At 36.3% G+C, this 16,900-nt stretch overlaps 1 protein-coding gene across 4 annotated transcripts in view; it reads right to left on the bottom strand.

Annotated features, from left to right (window-relative positions):
- USP3 (ubiquitin specific peptidase 3) overlaps window positions 1-16,900 on the bottom strand; it is a 214,584-nt gene that overhangs the window by 41,438 nt on the left and 156,246 nt on the right. For all 4 annotated transcript variants that reach the window (XM_060151443.1, XM_060151427.1, XM_060151435.1 and 1 more), the window contains 4 exons: window positions 8,790-8,873; window positions 5,559-5,640; window positions 3,959-4,041; window positions 2,258-2,371 (listed from right to left, as the gene is read on the bottom strand). In XM_060151443.1, coding sequence (XP_060007426.1) covers window positions 2,258-2,371; window positions 3,959-4,041; window positions 5,559-5,640; window positions 8,790-8,873 — 363 coding nt within the window. The remainder of the gene's footprint in view (window positions 1-2,257; window positions 2,372-3,958; window positions 4,042-5,558; window positions 5,641-8,789; window positions 8,874-16,900) is intronic.

The raw sequence follows: 16,900 nt of genomic DNA, 5'->3' as shown, positions 1-16,900 counted from the left end.
AACCCGTAAAACAAGTAACAGAATCTCGTTCTCCATCTCTTGCCTTTCTCCTTCCTGCCCCTCTCTAGGAGCGCGCTCCCCAGACCTCGATGCGTGACTGCTCCTCTCTGCCGCAGAGTCCATCTGGCCACAAAGCTTCAACACTCACCTCTATGCCAATGGCTCTCAAATCCAAATCTAAACTCCAGATTTTTCTCATGACCACTTTTATTCAGTTGTCTCCAGGTTCCAACAGGAATTTTCTACTGGCTGCCCTCTTGTCTCTTCTAACTCACTGTGTCCTAAACCTGCTCTCCGTACTCTCCCTACGGCCCCTCAGTCTCCAGTCGCCCCTTCTCTCACAGGAATACAACTTCCATTTTTTTCTTGGCACATGAGCTGCCTGGAATAAAAAAAAATTTGAGTGTGCCCAACTTCTGACAAATTCCCTTAAAGAGAAAGAGTGGTCCTTCTTATTCACCCTTTCCTTCTGCCCTCCAGCTAGAATGAGGACGAAACGGTGGTGCGCCAGCACCATTGTGGATGATGTGGGCTGGTGGGACAGAAAGCCAGAGGAGCCCAGTGATTGTGTGCAACAAACCTAGATGGATAACCTCCAACTTTTATGTGAGAAGATAAACCACGGATGTTTAAGTCACCGTTAGTTTTGGTCTTCTATGCCTGTAGGTAAGCTTATACACCTCCTCAACTTCAATGACTGTATGTGTCAATACAGCTACCATACTCATGGATACCTGGTTGATATCACAGAGAATCTCACTATCTTCTTTCTCAACCCCTGTTATCCAGTAGGTTCTTCAGATACAAATCATATTTTTTACTTCCTAGTACCTGAACCCTCATCCTATGTTTGAGGAACCCCACCTTAAGAGTCAAAGCCTGCCTCCTACTGTGGAAGCTGAAAAGGCCAGGTACTTGCTCTCTCAGCCCCCGCCCGCTCCCCCTTGAAGCCAGGACTCAGGTACACGGCCTGGGTATGCCTATTTGAAGCTGGAACAGTGCCAGACTGTTTCTGGTGGCAAAGAGCACAGTCAGGAGCGCAGGGGCAGAGCAGTAACAGCAGCATCGACCCAGCACCCAACTCCAGCAGTGCTGGCAATGGGAACTTCGGTGCAGCACGGACAGCGGTCCTGATGGGACACCCTTATGGATGCCTAGACTCCAGACCTGATTTCCCCCGCATCCAGTAATGGTAACCTCACCAACAGACTTTCGATAAAGTCCTTTTCTGCCTAAAATGGCCAGCGGCAATTTCTATAATTCGTAACTAAACCCTAAATGACACTAATGCATCAAGTACTACTAATTCTTCCCTTCACTTTTGTGCACGTGTATTTTTTCCTCTTCATTTCACGGCTATTCCCTCTAACCAATTACTATAAAGTGAAAAGCCTCCTTGAATGCAGGCACGTTCCAGCTCATCCTATATGCTGCTACCAAAGTAAACTCTTAAAACACCAGTTCTAGTGATATCATTCCATCCCTGCTCCAACGCCTGGCTTCACTGCGTACTCCACACTACACACTATTCTAACACGGCCTATCCTATTCTCCCTCAGGCATCTAGGCAGAACACTGTCGGATTATAAGACGGCTTTTCAGAATGTGTGGGGATGAGGTGTGTGGGAGCAGGGATGGGCAGGCAGGGAAAACATTACATTAAAATACATACAGATGATAAATCATAGCCCTATTTCAGTAATGTTAAGATACCCCTTACGGTCATGATAATATGATAAATCTTTCTGAGCCCCAAAGAGAACGTGGCTGCACTGAATTTGAATATATATTGGTTTGGTTCTCAATAATCACTTGTCAATTTTTTTCTCCTTCCATATCAGCTAAAAATTGACAGTACTGCTCTGTAATTAATTTGGTAACTACAAATTAATGTAATTATCCAAGACAGGTTTACCTAACCCTATCAGACAAATCAATTCACAGAGACTAATGATATTCACGCCCGTCTATACCTAGAACTGTGTTTTCTTCATAGATGTCAATTTTAGAGTGCCCAAATCCACAGACTCAACAAGCGGAGTGCTACATTTGTCCTGCCTACTAGGTAAATAGAAATAAAAGAATTCTAACAATTATTAAGATTGCTAGCTAGATACTTAAACACAATTGAGAGTTGTTTTGGTGTTTTATTTTTTTAATGCACGTGCCTATTAACTCAGATAATGCAATGGGAATCACCAGTAAGAGTCACTTGTTCTGTAGCTCAAAGCCAGAAAGGACATATTCTTAGACTCACACGTTGTTGTCCCCCTGGCTCCTGGTATGGTACGTTCGCCTTCCTGCTGTCTTCCCATTCCTTAACTCCACAGCAGGCAGCTCTTTGAAATAACAGCAAAACTGCTCAATGTTACTATTTTAAAAGGAAGGGGAAAAAATTATTAGTTTTTAAATGTACTAAGAAGTAAAGAAAGCACTATGAGACCTATACAGTATATGGATTTTGAAAATGTGATATTTCAATTTCTCATTCAAATGATACTCAATGCAATCTCTTAACATTGCATTTCTTCATTAAGCTTCCTCATTTACTCCAAGAAAACAATATAAGGGGGACTTCCCTGGTGGCACAGTGAGTAAGACTCTGCACTCCCAATGCAGGGGGCCGGGGTTCAATCCCTGGTCAGGGAACTAGATCCCACATGCAAGCTGCAACTAAGAGTTTGCATGCCACAACTTAGGAGCCCTGGAGCCACAACTAAGGAGCCTGCCTGCCACAACTAAGGCCCAGAACAACCAAATAAATAAATATTTTTTTAAAAGGGAATATAAGTAGATGACTTTGCAAAAGTAAACAAAGACCTTAAAGCAAAATCTCTGTTCCAGAAATCCTTCCCCCTTCCCAGCTATAGCCTGTCACCATTTCTTTCTTTTCAGGGCCTTTGTTCCCAAGTTTTCAATAATTTCCTCAACTAAAAGCCTTGAAACCAACCATGTTGTTTAAATACACTATACAGAGTAACAAGAATTCGGTAGTGACTAGAATTTCTTCTTTGAGCAAGACTAGATAAGCTGAGAGCCAGTACCTTTAAGGAGAGATCACACATGGCTTCTGTTCCTCATTAGCAAGGTGGCCTTGGGAAAATAATTTACTGTGGTCTTTGATACCACATTAAAATCTAAAAGTATGCAACTTTCTAAATAATTTCTTCTGTATAACTTAGGTCAGCCTTGTTGTCTATTTTATTTTTCCTGCTCATCTTACTCTTTTTTTTTTTTTTGGCCATGCAGCATGTGGGATCTTAGTTCCCTGACCAGGAATCAAACCCGAGCCCCCTGCCGTGGAAGCACAGAGTCAACCGCTGCACCGCCAGGGACCCTGCTCACCTTACATTTTGAAGATCTTCTAAACATCTGATCTTATGACCATACTTAAGACTCAACTAATGATTGAACTAAGTTATCTGAACAAGGTTCCTTATAGCCCAGGGGTCTGCAAACTATGGCCCACAGGACAAATCTGACCCTGGGCCAGTGAGCTTTTACATTTTTAAAGTGAGTTTTATATTTTTAAAGAGTGGTTTAAAAGGGAGAGGGGTGTTGAAGGGAGGAGAAGATGTGCGAGAAAGCCTGGATGTAGCATGCAAAGGTTAAAAATATTTATTTAATCTGGCCTTTTACAGAAGTTTGCTGGCCTGTGCTCAAGCCTATTCAAGAAGGAACAGGAACTAAATAATAACAGCTAACAGTTATTTCCTGCTAGGCACTGTTCTAAGCACTTTATGTAAATTATATAGTATCTTCCCGACTACCCCGTGAGGTAGACTATTATCCCCAATTTCACTGATGAGACAACTAAGGCACAGGGAACTGAGGTAACTTGCCCCAAGTTAGTAGGCTAGAGTTAGTGGCAGAGACAGGATCTGAACCCAGAGCCTTTGCTCTTAACCATTCCACCAGAAACTAACGTCAGATACTTAGGCTGTGACTGTAACAGTACCTGAGTGACTGAAGGATGGCGTTCATGAAACACGTGTTCCCCAAATTCCGAAGGCCTGTGGCACAAATGGCAGTGGTGCTTCCCTGCAAAATGGAACAAGAGGTGGCCTTCAGTAATACCAAGAGAAGGCCAACTGTTTCAACATCAAAGAAGAACAAAGGCCTATATTTGAAACTCTAGCAACAAGCCAGTTCGGAATTGATACTTTTCAGTCCAACAAATATTTCAAATTCTCTTTCTACTCCCTGTAAACGTGTCTGGATATTTTTAGAAGGCTGTTTCTGATCCTAGGATTGTTCTAAATGGAAGCTTATGAGGAAGTCACCATTAATAAGTACTGTGGAGTACACAATGCAAAAACCAGGAAGATCCTTAAATAAATGTAAGACTTAATGCCCTCATAAGACTCTATTAAAGCTACTACAAATTGGAAAAAATATAAACATGCCAAGTATTTCTGTCCCCCAGCTTTTAACTCTAAGCCATGCAAATGACCAATACATGTTTTTCCTAGCAATGGAATATCAATCTGAAAAAACTACCTGAACTTCCCTTAAAGACTAAGGCTTTGTTTTTTGATTAGCTGTACAAATGCACTGTGATGTCTGAGTACTACACATGGTTAGTGAATCTACCCATCCAACCCGAAGCATCACTTTAGCTCTTTCTTCCACGAAATTGTAATACTTAATTGTGTGTCTAAACACAGCTAGCATGACAGCAGAGAGGTAGATGCAGGACAAAATTACTGGTATACTTTACAATATTTAGTCATATTTAAACTTTGTTACTCCATTAATGGCCATACATTTGGTAAGAGATGGGTATCAGAATGAGGAAGCATATTCTTTTATGGTGAAATTGTATTAATGAAGGCCCTAAGGAAAAAACTTACCAAAACTTCAGACCCAAAGCATTTTTCGTTTTCAGATTTTTATTTTATTTATTTTTTGGCTGTGTTGGGTCTTTGTTGCTACGTGCGGGCCTTCTCTAGTTGAGGTGCACGGGCTTCTCATTGCAGTGACTTCTCTTGTTGCAGAGCATGGGCTCTAGGTGCACGGGCTTCACTAGTTGTGGCACACAGGCTCAGTAGTTGTGGCTCACGGGCTCTAGAGCACAGGCTTGTAGTTGTGGCGCACGGGCTTAGTTGCTCCGCCGCATGTGGGATCTTCCCGGACCAGGGCTCGAACCCGTGCCCCCTGCATTGGCAGGGGGATTCTTAACCACTGTGCCACCAGGGAAGCCCCAGACCCATAGAATTTGCACTAGGGACCTTTAACAGAAGGAAGCAAGGATCTTTGGGATCCGACAGAGATGGAGTAATAAGGTACATGAGTAGGCGTTAAGAACAAATGCCTCCTAAGGCGGAGGAGCACGGTGGTCATCCTGACGGAAGGAAGGCACTGACAGACAGACTCGCTGGGGTATTTAGTCACATCAAGAATCATTAGTACAAGTGGCAAACATTTTGTAAAATATTCCAAATCCAAGGCATACATTTATAAAAGTTTATAAAGGGCAACATTAATGTTAGAACTGTAATCAAACAGTGACTAGATCTCAACCAATTCTTATATTTGAATACATTTTAATTACTTACATTTACTTTTAGTAACTTGCTGTTCAGTGATGAGTTTTCCAAAAGTTTTCTTTTCCTATGCCTGTCAGCTGTGAAAGCTGAGCTATTAAAGCACAAACAGACAGTCAAAAAGACGTTCATACATACACAACACTACACAGCAAGAGAGAGTGAACATGGCTGTTCTAAGTACCTAGGGTATGGAGCCCTGCCTGGCTGCTTAGCCAGGCCAGGAAGTGACCCGTTAGGCCACGGTGGCCCACAAGTATTTCAAGTAACTGAGGAGTTCCACTTCCCCTGGAAATCCCCACTGCTCCTCCAGCAGGGTGGGACTGGAAGCTGCCACCCTCCGGGCGCTTCCCAGAAACGCTGGCCAAGTGGATGTGGTCTGATGGACAGTCCCTCTCCTCCACCGCTCTATCTACCTAATCAATGGTGAAGCTTCAAACAAGAGAACACCCACTACTCGTAAAAAAGAAAAACACTGGTCTGACATGATTATTCTGAGAGTTAACATTAAGTCTCAAATTCTACGCCACTTCTTTCTTAATTTTGATAAAGGTATCATGTTTTGTTAGTATGTTGTAATAGATGATGATATAACCTGAGTTTGCAGAATGATAAATAAATTATAGACGCATAGGCATATATCAATTCATTTGATTCAGCTCTGCTACAAAGCATATTCTAAAACAAATCCTAATTAGCACATAAATTCTGAATTTAAATTATCTAAATGTTTCTCATTGAAAGAGATATTAAGTTTGAAATTTGTTAGAAAATAATTCCTATCTTCAGAGGAAATAATTCCTATCTTCACTTTAAAATTATTATGTATCAGGGGAACTAATCTAAAGGAAGTGAAAGTTACTATTAAACAACATAGACTTTTTAAGTCTACCAACGCTTTCCCATCTTCCCAAAGTACCAGCTTAATCCAAAGAAAATACATAATTATTTTTCTTTCCAAAATTTCCACATGAACTGTCTTCAGAGCATCAGATCTAGTGACAGTCAGCTGTTTCAAATCTAAAAATATTCTTATGAAAAACGTCTTCAGAAATGTATGTCCCTCTCAGTGTACTGGTGACTACAAGGTAAGAAGAGATAATCCCATATGTACTACGATGTTAAGTTATTCCTTCACAAATTCTGTAAGTAAAGAAGTTCACTCACAAGCACAGTGTATGTACTGTGACAATGCCTAATAGTTAACTTTTGGTTTTAACCTATACAAAAAAAAGCATTTAGCTTTTTAAAAATATGTTAAATTTTACCATCAATGATTCTCAAAATGGCAGAATCCTTTAGATCCACGCTATTTAATATGGTAGCTGCTCACAACATGTGGCTAATAAATTTAAATTAATTAAACTTAAAAATGTAAAATTCAGTTCCTCGTCACACTAGCTAATTTTCAAGTGCTCAATAGTCACGTGTGTCTAGTGGCTACCATACTGCACAGTGTAGATTAATACAACGTTTCTGGTGCGCAGTGCTTCTCCAGAGGATACGCTAAACAGTCTAAAGTAAAACTCAAATGTAATCATAGTTCTTTCATTGTAGCTTCCATTACAGAGTAAAGGCTATGTTTGAAAAAATAAAAATAAATTTAGGTAATGTTTATTGACATAGAAAAAGGACCGCAAAGTAGCTTTTTCAGTGGGACCAAGGAGAAGTGTAGACGAGGCAGTCTGTGACATCTTTTACCTGACGAAGAAATAAATGGAAATAAAAGATTCAATATCTGCATAAACGCATGCAGGTTCTTGAACTTCCGGTTTTCCCTTTGACTTAGTTCTGATGAATTTATTTGTCATTGAGATGATAGTCTTTTCTTAGAGAAAACTATAAGTGGCAGGAAGAAATAATTTGGTAGCTACCTACTTCTATAACAAAGAATCAAGTTAGTAAGATCTTTACAATGACATCACCACACCAAAGAGTGATATTTACATAAATTACTGCAGGAATCTCCTACTTCACGGTTAATTGTGATTATTTCAGACCAAATTCAATATTCCAGATCTGTGTGTCTATACCTGTGTCTCTAACCCTAGATATGCTCCTGCTGCTTTGTTCAAATTAAAAGGGAGGAGGCGCTTTGAAAAAGTGAGGAGCCCCAAGATGACAAGCCAAAGTGCACTTAAACCCAGCCTGTTCTAATTAGCTTAGATTTCAAAGAAATCGATTCTTCCCTTATCAGCTTATAGTCTATTTAGACAGAGACATGCACAGAGACTTTGGTTAACCAAAGCTAGACAGTGTTTCACTCAAAGAACTTAGGTTATTCCCTCTCAGCACTCAATTTTAAAATACTCTGTTGGCTTCACATGTAAGTTTGCTAAAGGACTCTCACTTGTGGCATGTTCTCACAGTACCATTTTTATACATCGACTGTCAAAATAAATAAGATGTTGTAAAGCAATTATACCCCAATAAAGATTTTTTAAAAAACAACAAAAAATAAATAAATTAGATGGCACCTGACAATTAGGGGTGATTTACACAAATTTCACCTGAGTCAGCGACCATTCCAGGGCCATGCTTCTATCCAGTGCAGCTTCAAAAGACATTGCTACTGGAGTTCTGTTTACTGCTTGAATTTTGGGTCTAGTGAGCTTTATCTGACTAACCTATTTGGCTATAGCAAAAAATAATTCTATTCACTTAAGCAGGTTAATTTCTTTATGATGGCAAAGCATTTCACAGCTTCCTATACTTTCAAGTGATACATACTGCCCCTAACAAAAAAAGGAAAAGAAGAAACTAGGATCTTGTGCTATCACATAGATGCACGCTGAACAATAATATAATTAAACCTATTTTCCCTTGATACATAAATTTCAGAGTTTCTAAGAAGACCTCATAATACATTTGGATAAGGATTTTCTAATATCAAAGGTAACTCTATAATGAGCTTGTATCATTTTTTGCCCTTCCCTTGCACTACCAAAATTCCCCTTGCAAATAAACTGAGGAGCTTATAAGTTGGTGGATAATAACTAAAAAACAGGCTCTGGAGCCCTTGCATATGGTTTATGACAAATATTAAACAAAATAAATGCTGAGCTATGATCACTGACTATGGGCATTTTCAGATACCCAACTCCAAAGTTTACTTTGTTCACATTTCAGTCACACTAAAAACGTGATGAAGTTATGGAACTCATAAACAAAAATCCCACTCAGAAATGCTGAAAGACCCCTCAACCCCACTCTATCCCTTCTTTCCCAAGGCCTATTACTTACTTTTCCAAGTTCTGTAAGTGTTCTCTGACTTTCTGTACCAGTCCCAGCTTGGTGTCATTAATCACAAAATCATCACAGCGATAACTGCAAGGAAAATATTAATCAATGTGTGTAAAGAGCTTGAGGAAACCACAGTAATGAAATCACTGAAAGGCCTGGCTACTGCCAAGATGATCACATGCCTCTGCAGGCAGTTACTGTCAGTGGTGAGTTTAAAGAGGACTTGGAATCCACAGTGGAATGCTTTTCAAGAGTCCTTTATAAAAAGCCACGTAGGCAATGAACACCAGTTTCTTTACACATTTTTATTCAAAAGCTCTTCAATTCCTCTTTCAAAAATGAAATACGCTACTACACGTGTTATATTCTTTTCAGTGGTACATAATACATGGAAAATGAAATACAAAGCACCAATTCTGTTCATGTAGCACGAAGCCTAAATCTTTAATGTGATCCTTCCCAACTCAAATTAATGGGGAGTTTGCAGGCAGGAGAGATTTAAGAGGAAAGCAGGAAAAAAGTAATTAACCTGTAGGGATATTTGAATAAAAAAACTAAAAGCCATATATTTCACACATAATTTAATTTAAATAAACTGAATTCAGATGGTTGAGAAGAATGAATCTTTTCATTCCAAGGTGTTAGAAAACAAAAACAGTGGCTACATCTTTCAGGAAACCGATAACCGCTTTGAAGAAAGACATTTAAGATATTCCTTAAAACTGATATTGTGTGTGTGTGTTTTAGCGAGTCAATAAGCAAATAATATAAGGAATCACACATAATAAACTTTAACTTGTACATTAGCATTCAATTTTCTTCCTAGAATAAGGCCAATTTTAATAAAAACAACTTACAAGCTAGTAGCAAAATATTCTTTTGAACTGCAGCTTTGTACAAAACCACTTATTATAACTACCAAAGAATAATGACAATAACATTGCCATTCTGAGCAAACAAAAATTTTGAATGCATAGCAATTTGTAAAAATTAGGTCATCTCTAGCAGAATCCAAAAAACATTTCTTACATACCTGAAACCAGTCTATAAAAAAATTGTGAATAGGATGGGGGAAAGTAGTTTTTTAAAAAAAGGATTACACACAAAACATGGCTTCTGTCTCTTATTCACAGAATTCAAAATGTGAGTGCTTTTGAAAACTTTAAGTAAAATATATATGTAATTATTTAACATGCCCCTCCGCATTAACTGACTGCCTGTGTTGTCAATCAAGAGTCTCTAACGTATTCTCCAAGCTCCCGTGGTCAATCCCTAACGTTTCTACAAATAGCAAAAGCTACCTTTTACATCCTAGACGGTTTCTCTATGATCAAAGTACCAGCAATGGCAGGAAAATAATTCCTTATCAGTTTTATGACAAAGACATAAAGGAATTAAATTAGTGAAAAGGTTTAATTCCTTGCTTCCTGTCAGCATAAATGTTAAGAGGGTAAGGTCTACTCTGCAAATCTGGGTTTAAGGCACTTGGTTCCTCCATGAACCTCAGGCATTCACTGAAGAATGAAATTGTATTGTTACTCTAATTCCTGCTTACATTTTCATTCTATGTTTGCATAAATATATGCATGTATTTTGGTTAAAAGAATACCCAGTGTTCAAAACAAAAATAACTCCAAATGCTAGTGTTCATCTGGGGAATGAAGTCTAAAAGCAAATTCAGATCATCTTTCATGTATTTACATGCTGCTAGAATATCTCATTGAAAAGTAAACCCCTTAGCTTCTACAAAAAAAAAAAACACAAAGGTTGCTTTGTTTAAAGAAACAAATTGTTTCAGATTATATGAAATAACTGATTTTTTTCTTATTAAACTAATTCTTTCTGGTGTGACATGAATTCAGCCTTTAACATTTGTTAAAGGAACGTTTTCATATATTGAAATACAGATTCATTTACGGCCTTGCTCCATTCTGAACTAAGCTGACTTAACTGGGTCTAGTTGCTTCATCTCTTTGAATGTTCATTATTAAAGTGAATAAGTTTCTCTAGACTCCAGAGCTGTTCTAATGTGACTAATGCAACTGAGGAAATGCATTTTAATCTTTTAAAATTTTAATTGATATAAAATTTTATTTAACTAAAGCAGTATAAAATATATTTCCATTAAATACTTTATGGTTTTGGTAAAACTATATTTCACTTTTATTATGACATCATATAAGATGTACTGCAGTGCACAGTGTGGGTGCACATGTCATTTCTAGGATCACACATAAGCATATCACCAGTCTAGTTTATGTCAACAGAAGGTTTCAGTTATTTTTCTATGCAATAATGAAGCACTGTAATGTGCTTGTTTGAATATCTTCTGCAGACAGCAGGAGTTACAGTGATACCTATGTAAATAGTAATTGGTAGTTAAACTGAAATACTTATTTTAATAATTAATATAAATAAATTATTTTTCTGGGTTAAAAACTAACAATGAAAAAAATTTTAACTTCCAAATGAAGTTTGGAACTTTTAAAAAAAGATTACACACAAATGTGTAATTGACAACATAGGCACACTAATGAGGCAGAATCAAATGGAAAAGGTGTATCACAAATTTTATAAATAATGGCAATTATGATTTAATACAGCAGAGCCAAATTAATAAGCTGTGTAAAAAAAGTTTTAAGATAATAAAGTAGACAATATTGAGTCATTTTCAGCAAATGCATAATAATATAAGTTGCTTCTCTACAGTCAAAAAATAATCAATGAAATTTGTCACAATCAATGAAATCAGAATGAAATGTATAACAAAGAAGTTTCTTAGTGATTTTAAGGATTTGAGCTTGTAATTCTGGCAAGCTTTAAAATAGCTTGAATTCTTGCTCAAGAAAGAAAACCATTTTTAGATGGAGAGATGAAACATTCAATTATTATTTCAGTTAAGGGAGTTATGTTTTAGAATTTGAGATAAAGATCAAAAAGGATATTTTACAAAAAGTGAAAGATCTTCAGTTGATCCACCAAGCAACTGTTAGTGAATAAAAGACCTTTCTAACATTATTCAAGATCAACTCATTCAACATTTGAAAATTGTAAGTACTTTTGCTTTTAGCTTTAGATGAGTTTTACGAGACAAGAGACAATGGCCAGTTAATACTTTGGGTACGTTTTGTTTCAAATGACTTCCAAACTGAAATGTCTTCATCTATGTGCAACCTTAAAAACAATCAACCGCATGTTGTAAATATTTTTTAATCTTTTACCTGTCACTTTCAGCTAGACAGGAAAACGTTTCTATCAAGACAGACAAGGACCTGCTACGTGGGATCAAAAACCCGGATTTAATGGAATTATTTCCCTTATTTGATCCACTGCATATTAACATATTGAAAATATCTGTGCTCTAAAGTAGACTGTATCATGGATGCAGTTATTAAAATTGTTCAGTATACATGTGCAAATGCTCTGACTCATCACCAGTTTATGGAACTGTTAAAAGAAATGGAAGATAATGAATATGACTACATGTTCTTTGCCAGTGTTCACTGCTTGAGTCATGGAAGAATTTTACAAAGGTTTACTGTACTGTTAACTCTAATTCAAGATTTTCTTGAAACAAAAGGAACACCTGCCAATTCTGAACAAAGAGAAAACATCACAGCATGATTTACATTTTTTCACCTATATCACAGTGCACATGAATGAGCTAAATTTAAAGATCCAAGGAGAGAATAAAAGCTTGCTTGTGACCTAGCTAGACAGGTATGAGAATTTATGTTAAAATTTAAACTATTCATAATACAAATCAATAATGACTTTACACATTTCAATGTGAATATACGAAGATTTTAAATACGATGGCATTATGTAAGTTGTCTGCAAAATCTATAAGAAAAATTGAAGAATGCTTTGTTGATATGGACAAATTTGGAGTTGATTTTCAGTTTATATAATGGTCCTTTGAATTTGATGCTGATAATACTGAGTGGTTACAAGAGTTAGTGGATTTACTTAAATTAGATACAGTTTTGAGACTGATATGCTTTTGCTTTGGGCTCAATTATTCTAAAAAAGGTGAGTCAGTCTTGTCAAAACAGATGCCAAGTATTAAAGAAAATGGGGTTTTTTGGTACTTTATTCATTTATTGGAAAATTTTTAATAGTGTTTGGAATCTACATTTTTAACTGCAATTTTTATGACTAAATACAGATCAAGCATTTCTGACGAAAAGTTAGCATCTGAATGGAGATGTGCTGTACATGTAAAATACATACTGGATTTTGAAGGTTTCATATTAAAAAAAGATGCACACTATGTCTAATAATTCTATGTGGATTACCATGTTGACATGATAATATTTTGGATAACTGGGTTAAATAAAATATACAGTTAAAATTAATCAACCTGTTTGTCTTTGCTTTTTTAATGTGGCTACTAGAAAATTTTAAATTACATATGTGACGAATTATTTCTCTTGCACAGCACTGCTAGCCTAGAAAATATCTAAGATACTAGCTGTTCTACTATAATACTACCCAATATTATAAAGAGGTAATAAATATAACTTTAATGAACTATAAAAAGTCAATTTTATTTTGGCTGAATTTGTTCTCACTGGCTTAAAAAATTTTAAGTTTTCACAGTTGTCCTTATGGCCAAGAGTCATTTTTAGATCTTCTTACAGTCACTATGAAGGACATTTACTTCTAAGATTCTAACTTTTGTCCTGTCTGAATTCACCACACTATACAAGTGTTATTAGATGACGATGATAAAAGGAAAGCACCTGCTTCCACAGGTCAAAACGTCCAGGGGCGCCTGGCACGTGGTAGAGGGTCAATAAACGTCAGCTTCCTTTTGCTGTGTAACCAGGGCTGCCTCACAGCACACCCGTCTCTAGCTGCCCCCATCCCCTGTTCTGATTTCTTCTTCCTCCCTGGCCCAGAGGTGGAAAGAAAATAAGTAACAAAAGTAGGAAGTAAATAAGAATTTAAATGTTGTCTGGTTACTTTAGTCTTTAGCTGAGACACTGCTTTCAAACTGGAAACTATCCCACTAATACTGATATTAAAAAGTCCCAAGGCAATAAGAAGGATTTAAAGTAAACAAGTTCTAAAAATCTCTTCCTGGTTTACAATTGTGTTGAAGGTATTAGGTCAGTATTATGCTTACCTCTAACACCTGAAAAACAAATAAAATTTAGCCACTATTCTTAGTTTTCCCTTCAAGGAGATTACACCAGAATAAGTACAAAAAAGTGCATAACTTGTAGGCTGTGTTTCAAAGCTTCTAGATTGCTCCTCTGAAACTTGGAATGCATTTCCCATTTTGAAATAAATATTGTTATAAAATATGGTTAAATGTTGCAAGGTGAAAATACACCTGGTTCCCAAAACGTAACTGAAATAATATAAAAAGTTCTACTCCTCTTTTTCATCTTTCTACTGAGAAATTGGAGCTGAGGTCCAGGTTTTGGCATCTTTTCATATAAATAGGACTTCACATGTCTAGCAAACAAAAGTCAGGAACTACCTATATTACACAACGAACTTTTAGGCTATTATATTAACACTTAAGCAAGTTTAAATTTCGTGATGTTAGGTGATTCTTCAAGTAAAGATGAGCTCTACCTCTAACGGACTACTTGTCAGACAAGGAAAACGTTTACTTCTGTATTTACTAAAAAGAAAGAACTGTTTAAGGAAATTTAAGTAAACTGAACACTAAAGACAAAAAAATAATACTTAGAAGTCATATCAGGCAACATATTAGAGATGTTAGATAAGGAAATCAGATATAAAAAGGCAGGGAAGGAGAAGGTACTGGTATCTTTCTCTACTTCTAACACCTTGAGGCAAAGTATACTATCATCTTAGCTATGTAAAAATGAGTCTCAAACCAAATTCCTTGAACCAAATATGACACTAAAGTAGTTTTAAAGTACTTCAGGCCAATAGTTAATAAACTGTTAAATGTAGAGTAGGGTATTATATATATACTGCTGTTCAGAGCAGAAGATACACAATTAATTTTATTACCTTGCACTGAGAGAACATGTAGCAGGTAGCAGGTAAATTTTCATAAGAAATACCAATTATTTATACTACTATTATACTTTGGTAAAAAACTGATAATATCACAGCTCAAGTTATTTCAAATTCTGCTTATTCTAATAAATAGCAAAATTGTCCAATTTCTTCATTACATTGATTCCTTATGTGTACATTTTTAAGATTGTGATTTTTTTCTAATTTCTAGCATCTAATCATGCCTAATCCTTTCTAAATATTTTTCTCTCTATAATCTCCCCCAAACCCATCTTTTTCCTCCTCCATCTCAACTAATATTTTATTCTAAACCTTGGTTATTTCCTTTAGTATGATATCCCCCTCTGCCCCACCCAAATACAGTGACTTTCAAACGCATAGATATCTGTAGCCGAATTAAACTATAGTATTTGATGGTCCCTGCAATGTCGACCTTACCTAAATTATCTTCTCTCGCATCTTTCCCTCCCAATCTTCCCTTTCACTTCAGTGTTACCTGCTTTATGTTTAGATTTAAGCTTTCATTCCATACACCACCAACTCCCTTACCCTCCCTCAGTATTTTCCCTGTAGCACTATTCACTTGTTTAACAGCAAAAAATATTCCTTACTTGTTCATCCCTATCTGTACTTTTTCCCCATTCTCCAAAAATTAAAACATGCAGCATGGCTCAATTATTTTCTCGTCCTAAAATTTAATGTGGGTTTACCTCCTTTTAAAAATTCTAACTTTAGAAACACTTGTTTCCTTCCTATTTCCAGCCTGTGCCTCATGCCCTCTCTAATTATAAAAGGAAAAACACCAGTCCACTAAGACGAAATCTTCAAATTATTTTCAATGGCTCCTAATCAGATAAAAAATAAGCCACAAAACTGAGCGTCCATCACCCCCAACACATTTACACATTTGTACTAATTATATATGCAAGTAAATCTAAATTAATATGCATATAGTATAAAAAAGAAAAATTTTAGAAGAGTGAGCTAGAGATGAAATAAACTTTTTAAATGTCTTCATACCATTATTAAACTAGTATCTCAAAGTACAATATATACATAGGGTGAGGTTTGACATTAATGATAATGGATATAAATTCATACTTCACACAGTCTCAAACTTTTTGTCCAATTTATCAGATCTGATTAGTCTGTGTTTTTATTAGATAGCCAATATTTTTATTTTGTAATGTATTTGATGAGCTCAGAGTAGGAGTGTATGTCAGCTTACCTTTTCCTTGTTCACCAGTATTTGTCTTACTATTGTTACTGTTATTATCTTGGAGGACTTTTTCTCATAAAAAAGTCTTTTAAAATGTGTATCCATTTGAAGAGGGTTGATTCTTGGTAAAATTAAATAAACCTATGTAACTAGGCAGACAAAAACCGTTAACATACTGCACAATGCTAAAAATGAACAAGGGAGAGGACGCCACACGTGAAGCTGATTCAGGACACTCCGTGTGTGGTTCATGACACATAACCACCTAGTCTACAGACCACTGGCAGTAGGTATTTTAAATATTTGCCAATGATTTTATTTTTGCCAGATAAAAAGTTTTAATAAAAGCTCTGCTATTTTCCTCCCGTACCTTCAAGTGCATTATTTTAGAGACCACTGCACTAAAGACTAGGTTCCTAAGATACAGCTGGTTCTCAATGAATATTTATGTATTGAATAAAAGCAACATATCCGCTATTTTGATTTTTTTGGATGTTGTGCACATTATGTTCGAGGACCATCGTGTTCATCAGACCCTGTCTCCAGGAAAACTTTTGAACGTAAAAATTTGAGGGGGAGAGGAACTCTTTACAATGTCAAGTTTTCTTCACAAAGGATCCATATCTTTGCTTTGTATCTTTCTGTAATACTTATTCCTAGATTTAGTTTATAGTTTTGGTCATTATGTTGAATGTTTGTTTTTTTGTTTGGTCATTTCCATTTTTAACTAATGAGTGCTAATGAAGAGAAAGCTATTAGTTTTTGCATATTTATTATGTATCACCATCTCAAAATTAATTAGTAATTCTACTTGTTGTTTTCTACTAAAGTCCCCCTAAGTTTTCTCAGCATTATATAATTTGAAAGCAGAAATAATTTGTTCTTT

This window comes from Lagenorhynchus albirostris, chromosome 1 (genome assembly GCF_949774975.1).
Source record: "Lagenorhynchus albirostris chromosome 1, mLagAlb1.1, whole genome shotgun sequence".
Lineage (NCBI taxonomy): Eukaryota > Metazoa > Chordata > Mammalia > Artiodactyla > Delphinidae > Lagenorhynchus > Lagenorhynchus albirostris.
Note: the sequence above shows the minus strand (reverse complement) of the source record. Positions and strands in the feature narration are given on the sequence as shown.